This window comes from Fringilla coelebs (assembly GCF_963513975.1).
Source record: "Fringilla coelebs genome assembly, chromosome: 2".
In the NCBI taxonomy this organism is placed as follows: domain Eukaryota; kingdom Metazoa; phylum Chordata; class Aves; order Passeriformes; family Fringillidae; genus Fringilla; species Fringilla coelebs.
Window position 1 is genome coordinate 69,962,769 of NC_140029.1, and position 19,539 is coordinate 69,982,307.

General features: G+C 44.9%; 1 protein-coding gene across 1 annotated transcript in view; it reads right to left on the reverse strand.

Annotated features, from left to right (window-relative positions):
* Positions 1–19,539, reverse strand: part of MTUS2 (microtubule associated scaffold protein 2) — a gene marked incomplete at its 5' end in the record, with an annotated part of 156,573 nt that overhangs the window by 11,031 nt on the left and 126,003 nt on the right. Inside the window, 2 exons of the mRNA XM_084201322.1 lie at positions 2,216–2,430; positions 8,706–8,772. Coding sequence (XP_084057448.1) covers positions 2,216–2,430; positions 8,706–8,772 — 282 coding nt within the window. The remainder of the gene's footprint in view (positions 1–2,215; positions 2,431–8,705; positions 8,773–19,539) is intronic.

Here is a 19,539-nt window from a genome sequence, read left to right on the forward strand (position 1 = left end):
CAAATGGCTCTCTTTAATCTTCCAGAGTGATGTCCTGTCTGCAGTTTTCCATGGCAGATAGTCAACTTGGCCCTGGGAAGCAGCTCTCTTGGATGCTAATAACTTACTCTGTAGGCTTGATCACCTCCCTTAACACAAGTCATATTTATTTCTGGCTATGGACAGTGCCTCAGGTGGGATTTTTAAGGCTGAATAAAGTAAAATCAAGAGGAGCTCTAGAGGGAGAAGTTCAGTAAGCTGCTGGGCAAAACAGCTTGAGCTGAGCACCTCAAGTGAGAAACACTGGCAAGAGAGATCACAGCCTTTACTTGCAATTCTGCCTTTAGCTGCAAGGAGATGTGGGAATGCACTGGCACACAAGAGCATTTTGTGAGGAGTTTGGCTCTCATGCTCTGCTACCTCCTCAGAGACACCTGAACCTCCAAAACCTGACACAGGAGCTGTGTCCCCCAACAAATAACAGCTGTCTCATAGTGAACTAAGTGGTGACTGAAGCAACACAGCATGGGAGGTTAAGCTGGGACTGGAAACCATGAGTGTGGGATGAGTATCTTCCAAATTAGATTTATGGATACACAAATACATGCAGATCCATGGTCAGAAGGATTTTGCTATTATTAATGTCTTCAAGAATGCAGATTCAAATCCCCCTCATGGGCAGCTCAAGCACAAGGCTTTTCTCATGTGCAGTGCAAGAGCTCCATTTCCTTGGCCAGGAAAGGTTGGTGAGCAGCTTTCCAGCAAGGCCTGTCAGCCTGCACTGACCCAAGAGTGCTCAACACAGGATGGGTGCACAGCAGAGTAGGAATTCAAAGGGAAAACCTGCTGAAACTCATCATGCTAACTGAACTCGGAATTGAAAATGTGGGCTACAGCTCTGAGATACTACAGTCACAGAAGCACTTTCAAAGCACTGGAGAAGAATGTTTGTGTTATTTTCAGCAATCAGGGAACACAGAGCTCAGGAGCAAAACAAGAACTATTTGCCCCACAGAGGGAAGGATGTGTTTCCACTGCTCCTCTGTGATGATGAACAGAGTCGCAAAAGATGAAAACATGAGAAAAATAAGCATACTTCTAGTAAAGTCCTACAATGACTTTGAACAGCTTTCTTGCACTGATCAGCTTGAGAGGAGAAGAATCAACATCTGTTCTCGTGGTCCTGAGAGCTCACAGAAACACTTCAAAGAGCAGCAGAGCTAAGCTATAAGCTTTTTCAGCAAAAAATGAACAAATTCCTTCACAAATGCTGATGTCAGGTGATCCAGGAGAGGTAAGCCTTTGCAGCTAGAGCCAACATCTTCTTCCAGGCAGACTGGCACAGTGAAAGGAAAAAATTGTCAAGGCTTTTGGGAACACAGCCCCTCCTTCATATCAGAAAGAAAAGCAGAAATTTTGAAGGGCATTGCAAGGAGACCAACTTGCATAAACTGAAATGAGAACCAAAAGACATGGCTCAGCACAGGTTCTAACCATTTACAGAGAAATATTTTTAGAAATCTGATTTAGAACATAAAGACCTATTTGATAGTATCTTCTAATACATCTTTAGAAATCAGTTCATGAACAGAAATAGGTAGTTTGTCCAGGACAAAACAGCCCAGTTGCATTGAGTTACAGTGTTTATTCTGACAAAACCAGACAAAAGCAGGTGCTTGTGAGAATACTCCTGTCTACACACAGAAAGCAAAGCAAGGAGAAACACTTGGGATGTACAGTCCAAGGGATGAGGCTGAGTGGTGGGGCAGCAATCAGGGGACCTGGAGTGCATCATGTGCTTGATGTTCAGGCAGCATGTGTTGCATGGTTGCTATCACTTCACTGTGTTGCCCTTTAACTAGCAAATAACAATGGGCTGACTCTGCCAGCCTTACCTGTGTGGAACAGATTCTTATAACCCTTGGATTTAGTCATAAATTAACTAAAATAGGTGGGTTGAGGAGCAGGTATGTGTGGGCAGCAGAGCTAATCTTAATATTCTTATTGTAAAACATCAGCAAGCATGTGAAGACAAGACATGGCACTGTAATAGACTAGTGTGTACAAAGAACAGTGGAACTAACAGGGAGAAAGAGCAGTAAAGATATTCAGGGTGACATTTTTCCACTCATAACTCGTTAGCAGTGTCTTTTTGGAGCGTTCAATGTGTTTCATTACCTGAACACAATCAGTACTAGGATGGACTACTCTTCAAAGGCAACAGGTGGACACTGACCTGATCCTGATGCTGCAATTTGGCTTGTTCCAGCTGCAGCCTGTGCTGCTCCTGCAGGCTCTCCTTCTTGGCTTGGTACTCCTGCTGCAGCCGCTGCTCCAAGGCCTGCATCTCCTCCTGCTGCTGCCTGCGGAGCTGCTGCCCCTCCTCCTGGAAGCGCCGCTCCAGCTGCTCCTTCTCGCTCTGCAGCTCCTTCCATCGCGCCGTGTTGAGGTCTGTGGGGACAAGGCCACACAGTCCTCACACTGCCCAGGACCAAGCAGTGGCACTGGGCCTGTTGGTAGGTCACTAACCCAGTGACTATGTCTCAGAATTTTTTTCCAACGGTTCTATCAAGTCAAGGAAAATCAGTCCATTTCCCCTTTCGGTTCCTCACCTTTATTGCCCCCCAGGTCCCAGGAAAGCAATGTCACAAACACTGTGTCCTCAGCCATTTGCTTTGCTAAAGAACAGTTGCAAAAAATCCAGATATTGAAGACTTGATGCAAGATGGACAAGATCAGCCAGAGTACATTTACAGAGCAAGCTTGCTCACTTGTAAAGATCCAACAGGTAAGAAGTGATTAAAATCATCATGATCATAACATTTAGAATACTAAAGGAGAAATGGGTTTTTAATGGCACTGCTAGATCTTCTTTCTGATTTAGACCCATAGTTGATTTAGAAAGATGATCTGACTGCATATTTATCCTTCCCTTGCCTTTCAAGATGCACGTGCCATGCACTGACCCGTGTGGCACTGTAAGTCAGAGGATTGGGAGCAGCTGTCTCTGTGCTGAATGCTTCAAACCCATATTTATCCTATGACAACATATTTGTTCAATATCTGTATCTTCCTGCCTCTTTCTACTACGGCGTCAGACCGTGCTCATTTTCCCCAGGATAGCAACAACTTGTCCAAGTTACCAGTGCTGTCCCCACACGGGACATGTTAGGTATGCCTATGCCAAAGTAGTTTGGACACCCAAGCTAACCATCCCTTCCCCACACACCTATTTTTCACCCTGTTTAGAGCTCTGCTTCCACACTTACTGGACACCAACATCCAGATTTGCTCAGTATGTCCAGACAGAGAAACGCCGCTGCATGGCATTCACATTCTCTGAAAAAAATTCTCCCGCCCCGGGTTTTTCTCCTGGGAAGCTGAAAGGCAGCGAGAGAGGCCTCAGAGAAAAGGGAAACAATTCTTATCTCATTTGCTTCTCCTGTGTTGTGCTCGTCTGGAATGTGTTTGGAGATTGTTTGCCCACAGGTGATTGTTTCATTGGATTCTGGTGTGGGTTGTTTTGACTCTTTGGCCAATGGGGGCCAAGCTGTGTCGGGACTCTGGAAAGAGTCACCAGTTTTCATTATTATCTTTTTAGCATTCAGTAAGTATCCTTTCTGTATTCTTTAGTATAGTATAGTATTCTTTAAAATAATACAGTATATTAAAGTAATAAATTAGCCTTCTGAGAACACGGAATCAGGTGCATCATTCCTGCCTTTGTCGGGGTGCCCTGCAAATACAATACTGCTGGGCTCCTGTTCTGTATTTTCTGGAGCACTGTGAGGGACTCTGTCCCTGTCAAGCTGTCTGCTCCTTACAGAAAGAGAGTGAACCAGTGGGTTCAGCACCTCATTGGCAGCACACAGAAAGCTTTCCCACTTGCCCTATATCCAGAATGGAATGGTACATTAGCTGGAATGTCTTGTCTCCTGGCAGTCTGCTAAACCCTCTCACTTGCTTTTTGCTTTTTTATTATCTTTGGCATGTAAAGTGATCCCAGAGCAGGAGGGGTTGTGCTTGCAGCTCTGCCTTCAGTAGAATTCAAACTTACTCAAGCTTTAAATAGGAGATGTAATGAACCCCATCTCTCTCCAGCCTCTCTAATGAGATTACCCAGCACACAGGGAAGGCTGAGAAATGAAACGTGCTCTAACCAAAAGCAAGTCCATCTGAAACACATCCTGTAACCTGAAATACAAGACTATTCACAAATCAGACCCTGATGTAGGTGCAAAATGGAGAGAAGAGGGAAGCAGGGAAAGTGAGCTTGCATGGCATGTTCCCCATACACCCAACAACGCTACTGGAGGCAGCAAATGAGGCAATTTGCCCTATACAGAATATTAAACACCTCTAATGAGAAGGAGTGATTCCTACCATAAGTCTCAGACTAAGACAAAAGAGGCTGAGGACTGAGGTGTCAGGGGAAAAGCTGCATCTCTTCTTAGTAGGGCCCAGATGGACCTTTGGGCCCAGCTCTCCTGGGACAGCCATAGCAGAAGGCACCACCCATGGAGCCCGAGGGTCTGCAGCTGTGCAGGAACCAGTGTGGGAGAGCCTGCCCTGCTGTGTGCTCCTGGTGAAACAGCTGGGTCATCTCCAGCAGGGACCCCTTAACAGATGACCTGCTAATGCTGCTGGAAAACTCTGAATTTAACTTCCAGGCATCAAGACAGGGATACTGTTAAAGTGAGCTACTCTTGTAGAAAAAAGAAAAAATGACTCTGGAAAGTTATATGAATGTATTACTGACATGGAACAAGACAAGCAGAGCACAGTACTGGTCTCTTTGAAGAGTTACACCCTGGTTTTCCTTTTCCTTCTCTGAAGGATCTGCATTGCTGCTCACAGGCTGGAAATGACTCTGACACAAGGTGGCATTTCCTGGGATGGCAGCGTGCTGGGTTAAATGAGACCAGCTACTGCAGCTTCCCTACTCCCTGAGCACTGAGTGCACAACAGATGAGCAAAACCCACTTCAGGCTGGGCTGGGAGGGTGAGGGAAAGGTAGATGTCACCTTTGGACTGACCTTCCTTCCCCCAGCACAGAGAATCAGGGCCACAGGGCAGCCTCCCCAGCCCTGGCACTTTGCATTCAGGAGTGCAGCCTCTGTTGGAACTGGGGCTGGTGTCATGTGGCCTTACAGAGGGATGGTTTCCTTCTGACATGACAAATGGGCTCTTCTTCCTGACCCTTGGCCCCAAAATCACAGACAAATCACAGCCACAACACTCAGGTTAAGTGTCCTCTGACTGGGAAGCATATCCAGGAGGAGATGGCACAAAGGATTTGGCTTAGAAATGCTCAAAACCACAGATAATACAAATTTTAAACCTGACATCTCATTGCCTTTCCTTCATCTAGGTTTTTTTATGCATCTCCATACCTCCTCTCAACACACTTCAAGTCCTTGGTCTGACAGTGAAGGAGCAGGTAATTTTGACATTTAATTTCCACTAGTTTGAAGGGAAACAGCTGGTATTCAAAACCTCTTTATTGAAAGAGACTCAGTGTTGCAGCTGAGAAGTGCTCACATTTATAATTTATAAAGATCGGTCTCTTGAGCGTAGAGCGATTGCTCGTCATGTTTTCCTAGCCTTGCTATTTCTAGCAAAACACATGAGCAAACCTTATTGCTTTAAATAACAAGTCCCTCAGTGTTTATAGAGGCCAAGGTTCCTCCCCAGGACTGGGGAGGGAGAATCACTTTCCTGTTTCACCCATGCTGGTTTCAGATGCAGTGTGATGCTTTCACAGGGGTGCTGGGGGTAAAAGTGGACAGTGTTGTCTGACCTCAGTATTTTGCTTGGCTCCAGAAGGATGCAGGTCTCCCTAAGCTATTTTTACACATGGTCCATTGCTACTATTGCTTCAGCAATGGTTTTATTTACCACAAGAATTTTCCTTACACATATATTCTTATTTTTCTGAAGAGTGGGTTCTCTGGTGCAGTTTCATTTCTTTGCATAGCAGAATCCTGCAGTTTCAGTTGAAGACTGCACACTGTGAAAAGCAAGCACATTCAGCACCCAAATGATAACTCTGAATTACAGCTATTGCCTAAACAACTTGGTGTTGGACTCACTGCCTGTATCAAACCTGGCTGGTCTAGCCTTGTTTTACTGATTCATTCAGGCATTTGCATCAGTGAGTCTGACATGGTGAATTTACACATGAGAATTTCTGACCAACACCCATGCTATTTAACTGGACTGGTTATTTTTAAATTAATGAAAAACTACTTATGAAAGTGATGGAAGCAAGTCACAGCTACAGCTTGGTTGTAGTCAAAATAACACGCTCTGATTTTCCCCGAATTTCTTCATAGAATCACCCAAGACTGCTGTTGTCAAATAAAGGACTGTTTCATTCTTCATTTGCATGAATCATGTGCAATACTGTACAACACACTGATCCATCTGAAAGTGAGGCCAAAATAATCCTCCTACAGCACAGGTGGGCTGCATATGTCCAGTAGCACCCTCATGTCTGCAGTGATAACCTCAGATTGGGCTGCTTTAGACACTGCAAAGAACTGCACTGATGAGAAATGCTCTCATGTACATGGCATTTACCATGCCACCTCATCCACAATTTTTAAACACTGGTTGTTTCACAAAATCAAGTTTTGTAATTTTATACCAAAGGAAAACAGACTTATTGACATATACTAAAAAGCATAGTCATTTACCTTTCATATGTAATAGGATATGGGATATATACTAGGCATATCTAGGGATATATGCTAAGATTTTTATTGCTGATGAATTATTTCACATTCTGCTGAAGTGCAGTACATGTTCATCTTTTTGTTCATCCCTGGTGGGAGTGGCCATGTTGCATCTCAGGGTTGCACAGAGAGGATTTCCTCCACCAAGCAGGTGACCAGCCACCTGTGTCTCTCACAAGCAGCCTCTGCTCAGCATCTCCATGTCTTCCAGAGTGAAGGGAGGAAGAGGTGCCTTGTAATGACCCCTCTCCATTCCACATGCCCACAGGACCACTGATGAAAGGACTGTCTCACACCATCTTTTCACCTTCTGAGGAAGAAAGCCCATACACATATACAACTTATCTCCCTTCTGAGGCAGTGCAGCTCAGGCTGCTTTCCTGGGGTGCCTGTGGTTCTTACCAAAACTGTCCCTACACGTGCCACCAGGTCTCAGCTTTGTGCAGAGGAGGTGTCTGTTGCTGCATGTGCAAGGGCAGTGGCAAGGGCAGGCAGAGCAGGGGTCTCTGTTACTGGGCATGCTGCTCTGAGACCCCCAAACTGACACCAGTTATACCCTTGGCAAAGTTCTCTTCTCCAGCAAAGCCACCAGGGATTTGTACTCACTTGAGCTGTACAAACATGGTGTAAACGGAAGCAGACCTCTTTATCTCCAGCACTGAACCTCTCTTGCCTTCCCATGGCACCACCACTGAAGAAAAGCACTCAGGAACATGAGCAAACCCAACCTGCTAGACTGAGGTATGGCTCTCACATGAGAAGTGGCTATTGAACTGAGAACTCCAGATGTGCCCTGCCTGAAGAAAGCACCAGGGGCAACGATTCTTCTGTAAGAGCTGTAGAGATGCAGAGGATGGAGGAAGGCAGGCATCAGGGAATAACTGGAAACCTGTTTTGCTATTGCTGCAGTGTACACTGGCCATGGGGACAATAAAGCTCTCTATGAAATGACAATCAGCCAAAGCATTTCAGAGGGGCAAAGCAGGGAGCACGAGATGCTGGGCATCTGAAAAGAGCTGTGCTCTGCTTTTCTGAAGTGGGCTGTCATGGGCAAGGTGAAGGCAAAGCACGGGGAGGATCTGTAGTCCTGCCCATACCACAAGGGTTTGGCCTGAGCCTCCCTTGGCTGGCCACACAACACAATCTGTGACCCAGGAACTGGTTTCTCAGGGAAAGCTGAGAGGTCCCCCCTATTCATAGCTCCAGTCATCAGCGGTTCCAACACCTGCTGGTGCTCAGGGTGTCCCCTGATGCAGTGGTCCTGCTCTCCAATTGCCCTGAGGTAGATGAACCAAACATCACACCCATTCTGGAAAGATTTAAGCCCAGAAGATTTAAGCCCTGCTCTGCTGAAGCCAGAGCAAAAGCCTACCTTCTCTCAGGAGTGGCAGTATCTTTACACGCTCTCTCCTGTCTAGATCAGAAACACAAAAGGAAAAGAGGGGCATGCAGATATACAGGGGACACACAGACCAAATGGGATGCACTGCTCTTTCTGTCTTTTAACCGGGAAGAGACCTTAGAGATATTAACAAGCAAATTCTGAGCTTGGTGTCCTTTGGTTTGTAGCTGTACTGCAAAACACAGCAATGTTCATAAGTTGGTGATGCATTCCCAGCCCCTGTGCACTGCAATGGTCCCAAGCTCCAATTTCTCATCACATTGTACTTTCTTCTCAGCAGTGCTGGTGTTTGAGGAGAGAAGGTATGGATTCATGGAGAACAATTTGTACAGCAAAGATGATGCACAAGTGTGTGTAGTGTTGAAAAAAAAGCCTGGCTCCAGTGTGTTTGCTGCTGAACTCATCTGCCCAGCAAAGAGGCAAAATCAAGATTCCCTGCAAAATCACATAACCCTTTGCCACTGGGCTCCAGAAAACTTCATCACATGTATGGAGGCTCCCCAGGATCAGGTCACAGGGAATCATAATAACTGCTTTCGTGTAAAGTGAGAAAATCACTTTGTTGTTACTTTTCTTGTACTACTTACCAACTTCCTCCCTGATCTTTGCAAGCTCGACTCCTAACTCCTTTATTTTCACAAGGGCATTTTCATTCTGTTTAAGGAAAAAGAGAGAAAAATATGTATAGTACCCAGGTTTATCTCAGATAAGCACTTTCACATGTTCATTTAGTAAAGCAGATTAGATTGATTCCTCATACTACTTTTTTTTTTTTTAGGGGATTTTCAGGGGAGGGGAGTGGGATTATAATGAACTCATTCAGTTTTTAAATCAAGCTTAGGAGCTACAACTTATGAGCTACAAGTACCTTGTATGTCTATGAATACATGTACACACACTTGTGTGCACACGGCAGTGCAGAATACTCTGTTCACTCCTATGTGTCTACAAAGACATCTCTATTTTTTTATAATTTTGTGGTCAGTCTACATATCATTTATGGCTGGACTGCATGTACAAGATGGATTTATTAAAACTGTAATTTTTTTTTTTCATCTATTTAAGCCTGCATTTAGCCACATCCAATCATATTAATAGGTTCACAGAGTCAAACTTACAGAGCAGATTGCTGTACTCACACCATTTTATGCATGGTGAGCATTCCCATACAAACACCACTAATAACCTGATGTTCATGCCCATCTCCACATTGTCACTGTCATATTTTCTGAAAAATCCCTTCACCAGGATTTCTTCTCCTGGGAAGATGAGAAGCCTCAGAGAAAAATGAAAACAATATTTATGTGATTGCTTCTCCCTGTTTTGCTGCTTTGGGATGTGGTTGGAGGTTGTTTATCCAACAGGTGGTTGTTTGATTGGTTTCACGTGAATTGTTTTGACTTAATGACCAACCACCATGACTCTGGAAGCAGTCACGAGTTTTCATGATTCATTCTTTGTAACCTTCTGTCTGAATCCTTTCTCTATTCTTTAGTATAGTTCTAGTATAGTATTCTTTAATATTATATAAGTACATAAAATAATAAATTAGCCTTCTAAGAACATGGAGTCAGATTCTCAATTCCCGCTTCGTCCTGGGGACCCAGAAAATACCACACCACATCTATTTCTGTGAGTTTATTTATTAGGGGTCCTTTCCTTGACTAGTCTCAAAAGAAATCTGAATATTTAGGAAGTAAAACAGTTGAATTGGCTAAAGGAAAATTAAAACATATTTACATGAGGAATGTTAAGGTATTATTACCAAAATGCAAGGACTTTGACAGCAGATATCTGACTAGTGCTGTGCAAACTGACAAACAAAGTTCTTATCTCCATCCACTGGTCTGATTTAGTCCAATAAATCCCAGCATAGCAGTTCAATCATATGGGCACTTTAAATTGGGATGTATCATGAATCATATTAGAAAGAACACAAAGGAATGTACCCTGCTGGGAGGATCACTAATGATTAATAAAACTAGATCAGGTTACTATAAATATGTCCCGGGTTAGAAAAGGTCAAGAATCCTTAAAGGACACTACAGAAAAATCATATTCAATACAAAAAGCAATGCAGTAGTAAATTGAATTAAAAGGAGTCCTAGAAACCAAATCTTTCTGTATTAAGCAAGCAAGGCTAATAAAAATCTAGGGCACAGACAGGATTAGTTTGGCTGCAGGATACATAGCCGATAAGATAGCAAGGCAGTTCTATATTACAGAAATGAAAGTGGAAAAAAAAATCAGAACTTAAAAGTTAGGTGCAGGAAAAATACACAGAAACATTAACTCTGTTAAGAGAAGTAATGCAACTTCATTTCTGGTAATACCAGAATAATGGCATCTGGAACTTGAATGAATCCTTTACATACTGCCCTTTTGGGATGATTTCCACCAGATCCAAACTACACCCTTTCCAGAAAGTTTGCTGTAAATGGAGTGATAAACTGAACTGATTTGAGAGCCTTGAAGGCTTGAGGATACCCAGATGATGGGGACATCTTTCTTATTCAGTTATGGGAAGAAGCCAGGAATGCAAGGCCTGGCTCCTCCAGTGACTCTTGCTGGCTGTGCATTACTCAGCTCCCTGCTGAGTAATGCACAGGGGGCTGTGTGCCAGGACTGCAGAGTGTCCAGTGCTCACCAACTGCATTAGGCTCAGTATAAAATTATGTGGATTCTTATGGATTTCTTTTTCCTAGTTAGTCAAAAATTATGGGGAAAAAAAAAGTCCAGATAAATACAGCCTGATATATTAAAAAACCAGATTCCTTCACAGAGATTCTCAAACCTGCAGCCTTACAGGAGTAAGGTTTCCCCTTTTGGAGAATATCATTGCATCTGCCCATATGGTCTGTTTAGCTCACTGGAGTAATTTTCAGAAGTGCTCTTGACAGACTGCCAGGCCCAGTGCCCTTGCAGGCGTGTGCTCTGGGATATACTGGATGCAGGACTTGGTGATGGGAAGCACCCACTCAAATTACCAGCTCTCATTCTTTGAAACAAAAGCCATCCAAAGCAAGGGAGCTCTGCACAAATCATTGCCAGCACCTAGTGATAAGCAGAACTCAGTGGCATTGTTAAAAGTAAGTAAAACCCCCACTTTTTCTGGAGAAAAAGCATTTAAAATTTTGATTCCCCATAAGAAATATTACAGGCTCCACATTTTACAGGATGTTTTATCTTAGATAAGGTTTTTCCTTCCCTTGAGGACACCTGGTGGTGGGATCCTCTCCAAAAATGTGGAGAACTGCCATGGTGCCAGCTTAAACATCCTATCCCATGACTCCAGCTCCAGCATGGACACCAGCCCACCAGGGCAGTGGGGTCATGTCTGCGTCCCACCACACTGGGGTTGTGGTTTCCAGAGCAGAGCAGCCAGATCAGCACAGCTCGGGTGCCTTGGCTGTCCTTTTACTGCTCTGCCAGTACTTCTTGCACTGTGTTTTATCTTGGTCAGAGCTTCCTCTCTGCTCTTTGGGACTTCACTTCTATGTTTCCTGGGAGATCAGATGCGCAAGGGTTGCCCTCAGTGCCAAGGCCTCCCGTAGTCCTTCTTTCTCAGAAGGTTCTTCTGGAGAGCAGCAGCACGAGCCCTTATCTTCCTCTCGTGGAGGAGAAGCAAGGTGCAGTTTTGGCTGATCACCAAGTCAGCCTCACAGTCTCCTGGATGTGCAGTGAACTCACAAACCCCCGACATCTTCTGTAACTGCAACCTGCTCTGTCAGTGTGACACGATAGACACTGCAAACACGACAGCAATGCAAAACAAAAGAGCCCCTGCTTGTTATCAGCAGTGTGGCTCTGCAGATAACCAGCACTCCACTGCCAGTGTAGCCAGGGATCTGGGAATGGCAGCACTAAGGAAGCCAAACATTACAGTAGGGCAGATCTGGATCTGACTTCGGAATGTAAAGCTACCACGTTCAGTGCTGAGATTCCTATACATCCACTATCAAAACAGCAATGTGATTCCAAAATTCACAAGCACACAAGGAAAACTTCCCTAAAACGCATGGAAAAGAAACCGTCAAGAGGATGTCCGCTGGGTTAATCAGTTTTCATGAATTACCTCAACAAAGTATTTGAAAGAGAAGACAGGGTAACCAGCAGTAGAGCAAAGAGTTGAGGTGCCCTCCCAAGAACTTTGTATCCACTAAGGCTCAGCATATCAAAGGGGCTTTGCAGGCATTCTCCACTAGGTCACCACTTGGAGTTGAGCCATTCCAGGTGAGCATCCAAGGGCCAAATCTAACTCAGGTTTAATAAGGTTCATCGACTGTACACACCTGTTTTCAGTAGGTGAAAAGATCAGAGACCCTGTAAGGAGATTGTACAAATATCTACCATTTTCAGTGCAGACATTAAATGCCAAGGAAGAAAAAAAATATTGCCTTGATGTGGTCTGGAATTCCTTTTTTGTATGCCCAAAAATGTGAAAACAAAACTGTGTTTTGCACAAATTAAAATGTCACATTTACTTTTCACGTACTTTTAATGAATGATGAACTGCATTATTTTTTAGAAAAATGATGACAAAGGTCTTCTGTTGGCTGCATCCCAAGAAATTACTCTGATGGTGAAGTAATTTTCATAAAATAAGACTACACTTATGATGGAGATGAAAAAAAACTTCTTCCTCATTCCTGAACTCTGCAACATAATGATTAAGTCTTGTGCCTGGACTATGTCCCATCTCTTCAGACAGAAAGAAAAGTAGAATAAACAGGCAGAATGAGATGTTTGTCCTACTGCTCTGTTGAGCAGAAGACACAGTGGCAACTCTTTTTCCTATCATGAGTTCTGTAGCATACAGACCTCCCAATATTCCTCCTGTGAAAGGCCTGATGTTGGACAGCATTTCAACAAGTGAAATAGACACAGAAAATGGCACATGAGAACTGAGGATGGATTGAGGTGTGACTTACACTGGTGCAACAGCTGCAGAAAACAAGACAGGTAGTCAGCAAGTAGGCAGAGGTGTAGGAAGAAAAAGGAATTTATACAGTCCAATAACAGTGGCCAAACCTAGCAGTGTATCTCAGTAAAAAATCAGCTGAATTTAGACATAACTGCATGCAAGGATGTAGAGAAATAACTTGGTAGGAGAAGTCGTCATATGGACCTGAGGATGGGCAAGATGCTGGCGTTGCCCAAACAGATTAAGAGAGGAAGTAGTGATGAAAGCTTGTGGGCAGAGGCTGAATGGAGCACTGAGCAACCTGATCTCATTGAAGATGTCCCTGCTCATTGCAGTGGTCTTGGACTAGATGAGCTTTAAAGGTCCTTTACAATCCAGACTATTCTGTAATTCTGTGGTTCTCTGAAAGTCTCTGCTTTAGTTGCATGGAGCTTCAGATGATGGGTAGACATCCTCAAGGAACATCATCAGGGAGACAAGTTGAGATTTTACCTTGGACCAGGAATAAATGAGGGATGGGGAGGCAGATTCAAGGTTTGTCTTAGAGTCTCTCTCCTCTGAGAGTTACAACCTAACTGAGAGGTACGAATGAATTAGAAATACTAATTAAGTAAACCTCCAGGTATTTTTAACAATAGGTAAGTAATAGTAGATCCATTATAGAAATGGAAATGGGTCAGATCAGGCAAGGAACACCAGAAAATTGCTCAGACCCACAGAGGATGTCAGCTGCAGCTAGGAAGCAAACATGGGAGCCTGGAGTTACCTTCCCAAATTGACATGAGTCTCCACCCTGCCAACTTCCATGTTTGCTTATACTCTAAGATCCAAATGCATGGACAGTATCTCCACTGTACAAACACTTCTCAGTTCTCTACAGTATCTCCTAAAAACTCTCTGCACACAGATGCTCTGTGGCACTTGTTATTAAAACTGCTCCTCCAGAACAGCTGTCTTCTATGCAGAGTTTTCAAAAAAAAAATCCCTGACCTGCAAATGGTGCTTAGTCACTGTTGTGCTGTATTCAGACCTCCCTGCGGCAAGGTATTATATTATAATTGGAAAAAGAATCATACACATTGGGAATTCTCTTGTGCCAATAAATATTTCAGATGACACTTGTAGAAGCAATAACTGAATCCCATTGCAGCTGATACTCAAAATTACCTACAATCTTCCTTTAAAAAGAGGTATTTTAACACTGCTCTTCAATCATGCTGGTTGTCAGGTGATCCTTCTTCATAACACCCTTTAGGTTAAAGTTTGGTTAAAGTTTACGAGCACTTAGATATTCCATAGTGACTGCACTTTGCCAAATTCTATATTAACCCACACATTTTTTCTTAACCTGGTTAGTAGCACATCTCAAGCTATATTTCAACTATCATTAGGTAAATGGAAGACACTATCAGTTTTTCATTTAACAGAGTTATATGAACATACCATAAAGCCAAACTCTAACAGAATACATTGCACAAACGTGTTTCTGCCAAGATATTTTCTATTAAGCAAATTAAATGCATATATTCATTTTCTCACTCTTCTGTACATAAAACCCAGGCAAATTTCCAGAAGAATAATGGGAAAAACTATGTATTCATAGTGTCCCACAACTTCTCTTGCACATGGTATTTTCCTGTTGCCAGTATCTCTCTATGTACTTCTGCTCTGACATTTCTTACATGACCCATTTTGGTGCCTAGGAATGTGTTTGATTTAGATTCACACAAACATAAGAAAACAGGTAGTTTTGTCTTGTTTCACTTCTCCTAGACTGGAGGGTCATTCCTCTTTTGGAGATGCAAAACTTTAGCAGCTAGAGGCTGAATAATCTCTCTTCGAACTTTAAAATTCTCTGCAAGTTTCCTTTATAACTTGTACTCCACATGACTATTAAAAATGTAAGAAAAGCAGAGCAAAACATCAAACCGACTGCTGGTACAGAAGATGCCAGCAGTCCCTCCTTGTTTCACGAGCATCCAGCCCTTCCATTTAGACTGCAGGATAAACTTATGTAAGGCACTGCAGTGCATGAGAAATCGACACTTAGACCTGTCCCTGGTGAAGGGGAGATCAGCACACTGCAAACATGCCGAGCGTCGCTCCCCTCTCCGCCACCCGGGAAGCGCATCCGCCACCGACCCCAGCGAGAAGCAGAAGCACAGGCTCTATCACCGCTACCGTCCTTCCCTTTCCCTAAAGGACTTAAAAAAAGAGCCAAAAGTACCGTCTCGTCCTCGCACAGAGAGGGGGGAAAACACGTGGAGCAGCATTTGCCCATCCTGGCAGGACAGCCGCCCACCGGACCGACACCCGCCGGACTGCCGCCAGCCTGGACCGGAGCCGGAGGATGAGCCCCGGGCGGCGACACTGTCAGAAAGGGATGTCACGTCCCGGCGCGCCGAGACCGGCCAAGGGGACTTGTCACCCTGATGCCTCCCGGGGCGCCGCGGGATGCCGGGGCCGGGGCGCCGGGAGCGGGGAAGGGACGGTGCCGCGGGGCGGGCGGCTGCGGACCCGGCGGGTTCGGCCCCCGGCAAGCGCTGCCCGCTGCCCGCCCTGCCGCCGCACCGCTGCTGGCCCGCTGGATCCGGCCTCTCCCGAAAAAGGTTGCTCCGGCTGGCGAAGGCTTGCCCACAGCAGGGCACGTCCAGCAGCGCCATCGCAGGGAAGCGCCGGGGCGGGCGGCTGCCGGGACGGGGCTGGAAACTTCGCTGCGACAGTCCCAAAGGCGCTGAAACCCGAGACTGAGCCTGGGCTCCCAGCCGGGGTGCCGCTGGGCTCTCCTCTTCGTGCCGCATCCGCGGGCACTGAGGAGCGCGGTCCCGTGCTGCGCACCCGCTCGGATGGCTCCTCTAAGCCGAGCGCGTCCCGGCTGGCTGCCGGCGCGGCTCCTGTCCCGCAGCGCTCCCAAATCCACTCCCGGCTCTGCCGCACCGGGCCCCTCCCGGCAGCCGTGCGGGCTCTGCGGCCGGGCAGGGCTGCCCCGCGGTCCTGCGCGGCTCTGCGCGGTCCTGCGCGGCCGTGCCGGCGCGTCCCCGGCGAGCGCGGCGCTGCGCGGCTCCGCGGGACCGGGCGCTGCCTGCCCGCGGCTCGCTCCGGGCTGCGGCACCGGCCGCCAGCTGGTCCGCGGGCCCTGGGGGTGTCCCCCGCTCCCGGGTGTCCCCACGCTCCCGGATGTCTCCCAGCCTCCCGAGACGCTCTAATCGCCCTGAAAGGACTTTCCCTGAAGTCGTTTATTTAAATCGTGAGGACGATCAGCACCCACCGGACCTCGGTGACTCCTCGTAATGGCAAAAACAGTGTCACTGCAACGTACTCAGAGACTTCTGTAATTCTCAAGGACTGGTGTAAATTTTTGCCCATGTATAGATGTATTTACATCACATAACCTAACCTTAAGCTGCCTATACACACGGGTGTGCTGTATATATCCGGTCTGTATCAGTTTGTCCACTGGGAACACATTTTCTTGGCCGGACCCAGGACATGGAGCTGAAGCAGTCTCATTTGTCCTGGGCTGTTGCCTTTGGTATGACATATTTTCCTCTAACAATTTACTTTAAAGACAATGCTGGGAAAAGGCACAAGTGTTCAATGACTCACACCTAAGATGGTATTTGTGCTGCGTCCACTGTTTAAACCTGAAAACCACTATTTTCCTGAAAGCCAAATCACTACCAAGCATACAGAAAAGTGACATTGACCATACTGCTGAGCAGCTCTGCCTTCTGGTGGGAAAGATTCTCAAGTCTGTGCTTCTCTGGACAGGTGTTTTTGTTTAAATGTTTGCTCAACTGTGACTGGCGATGCAGAAAGTAATTTTAAAAATAGTTGGAGCCAACAAGGATGTCCAACAAAACTGTGTTGAATTACATTTAAATTCTCAGGTAACTTAGGTTTCTGTCAACTTCTTATTCTCTCTCTCGCTCTTCCTCAGTCATGCCAGGACTTCCACTAAAGTTTTAAAATATCACAGTCAGGTAATTAAAAACAAACAAACAAACAAAGCCAACAAGATAGAAACCCCACATATCAAACAAATAAACAAAAAACCAAACCACCAAACCAAATTTAAAATTGCACTCCAAATACATTATTCCAAGCGCCTTTTAACATTTGCTTTCAAGACCTAACTTTCTTTACAGCATCTGAACATTAATTTGGTTGGTTACTGAACAGCGACAAAGTAGAGGTACAAAAAGATTTCCTTGTATGGTGAAATAATTTCATCCTCACATCCACACAACCTGAAATCTGTAATTTGGATCTTTTACAGCCCAAAACCCGACTGGGAACTTCTTAACTGCCATAGAAAAAACCTACATAATCACTTGCAGACAAATTACCATGGCTATTTCTCTGAGTTGGCTATTAGAAATACAGTATTTAGATCAATGTCTGACTGTTGGGCAGGGAAAACAAAACCTGGTCATTATTCCTTTTGTCATGCTTTTAAAATCTTCCTCAACTGCTTTGCTAAGAATGGGGGATTTGCTGCTTGCATGTGATTATAAGTCCAAGGTAAAGGTTAGCTAGTAAGGTCTGTGCATGACTTTAGTACGTCTTAAGCACTAAACTGGAAGAGAAAATATTTAAGTGAAACTTTAAATGAAGCAGAAACCATCTGTTGTCCTTCTGGCAAGGGTGTATTGAGGTCCCACAGGCTGATTTAGGATTGATAAGGGATAAGGATGTGCTTGGGAAAGCTGCTGGGCTGTTTGGTCATCTTAGATCCTTTTGGAAAAAGTAAGACTAAGCTTCATCTTTCAGGTCAAGGTGTGCATCATTAAGGTGAGAAAAGACCAAAGTTAAGACAGCAAAGGGAAAATAGAAACTATTTTAAAGGGCAGCTCCTCAGTCAAACACACAAACGAGGAGGATGAAGAGAGAATTTAGGAGGGGTCTCTGTGGTGGCAGCATGCTGACAGTAGGTCACTATGTGCAGGGCTCTGAGCACACACCTGAAGGCAGCAATGCCTTGGGAACTAAGGATATAGAAAGGGAAATGAACACAACTGAGACAGGAGCAAAACACTCAGCAAAGCAGCCACATGCGGGGAGAGCCAGCCCCCACACCCAAATTCTATGAGAACTGGCACTTTAAACAGCAGGTTCAAAACAAGGCTTTTAAATTATTGATTCTTAATTTTAAACTGCTAGAGCCATCTGCCTGATTTCAGTGGCATGTGGCACTTGGATCAAATACTGAGAGGAACAGTATTTTAAAAACACCTTGTTAAGCACAACAGAGCACCAAAGGCAGATAGATCCACAGCAGTGCAGACTGCTGCCTCTGTACACTGAAATAATTGATATCTTTAGAAAAGGGTAATATGTAACTCCCACCTGTTGGGGACCAAGTGACCATGTGGTGCCAGCCACAGCACTGATCATCAGTCTGGGAAAGATTGGGAGCTGCTGAAGAAGTGTTAGGTGGGGAGGAGGCCTTTGGGGGAAGAGGACAAGGAGCTGCAGTAAATGGAACTATTGGGCAGAGTGGAGATAATGAATAGAGCTGTTCAAAGAATCAGTCCCAGGGCAAGTTATGTCATTCACTTTTGACTCTGGTCAAATATTAGTGAATGCTAATGTAATGCTGGGATGCACTGTCCCTCAAGGGGAGATGTTAAAACACCAAGGTAAGAGAGTTAAAACACCACACTTGTCAAGCTGAATGCTATTTAGGGCTATAGGGGAAGTCAAGATAAGAAATAAAGAATACTGAGCAGTCCAAGGTCCCAATCACAGGGGCAAATACCAGGAAATTCAAGTAGAAGATGGAAACTCATCAGCTGGAAATAAGAGCAAAAACCTGTGTTGCTTATCCAGTCATGGGATGAATAAGAATGATGTCTACTGTACAGATCTGAATAAAGCAAATACAACCTTAGGTTCTAGTAAACATTAGGAGGGAAGTTTAAATGCTTCAAGAAAAACCACAGAGAGATCTCACCTGAAACCTCACACAGTTCTGGTTCTCTGTGTTGGGGGATAGCAGTTCTGAGGCAGGAAATATATAACCCACACCACTGGAGGGGTGCCATGTAAATACACATCTGTTTTTTCTAAGAAAACAACAGCAAAGTTGGAAAATTACAGCTTTCTACAAATATAGGGAGAACTCTAGGAGAGGCAGAAGTAGTTCAAGGATGAAAAATGTATTTATGTAAGGATAAAAGGGTGTGAACTTGGGCATACCTAAATCACAAGAGATTCTGAAACTGTCCTCTGGGAGAATCAGAGGAAAATAGAAAGACTTTCAAGCTGCAAATCAATCATTTTAGGGAAGAAGTTATTGGGTTTGGCAACAGGGAGGGTCTGGATTTGATGACCCAGAATGAACTTTGCTAGCCTTTCCTTGCCATGCAATACTGCTTGCCTGTGCATTGTCACCAATACATCGCTATGGATTTTGCTGATGGCCCACACCCAGAAGGTGAATGTGCCTCTGCCAAACTGCTTTGCATGGAGCTCTGTCCCAACAGATCTGGCTC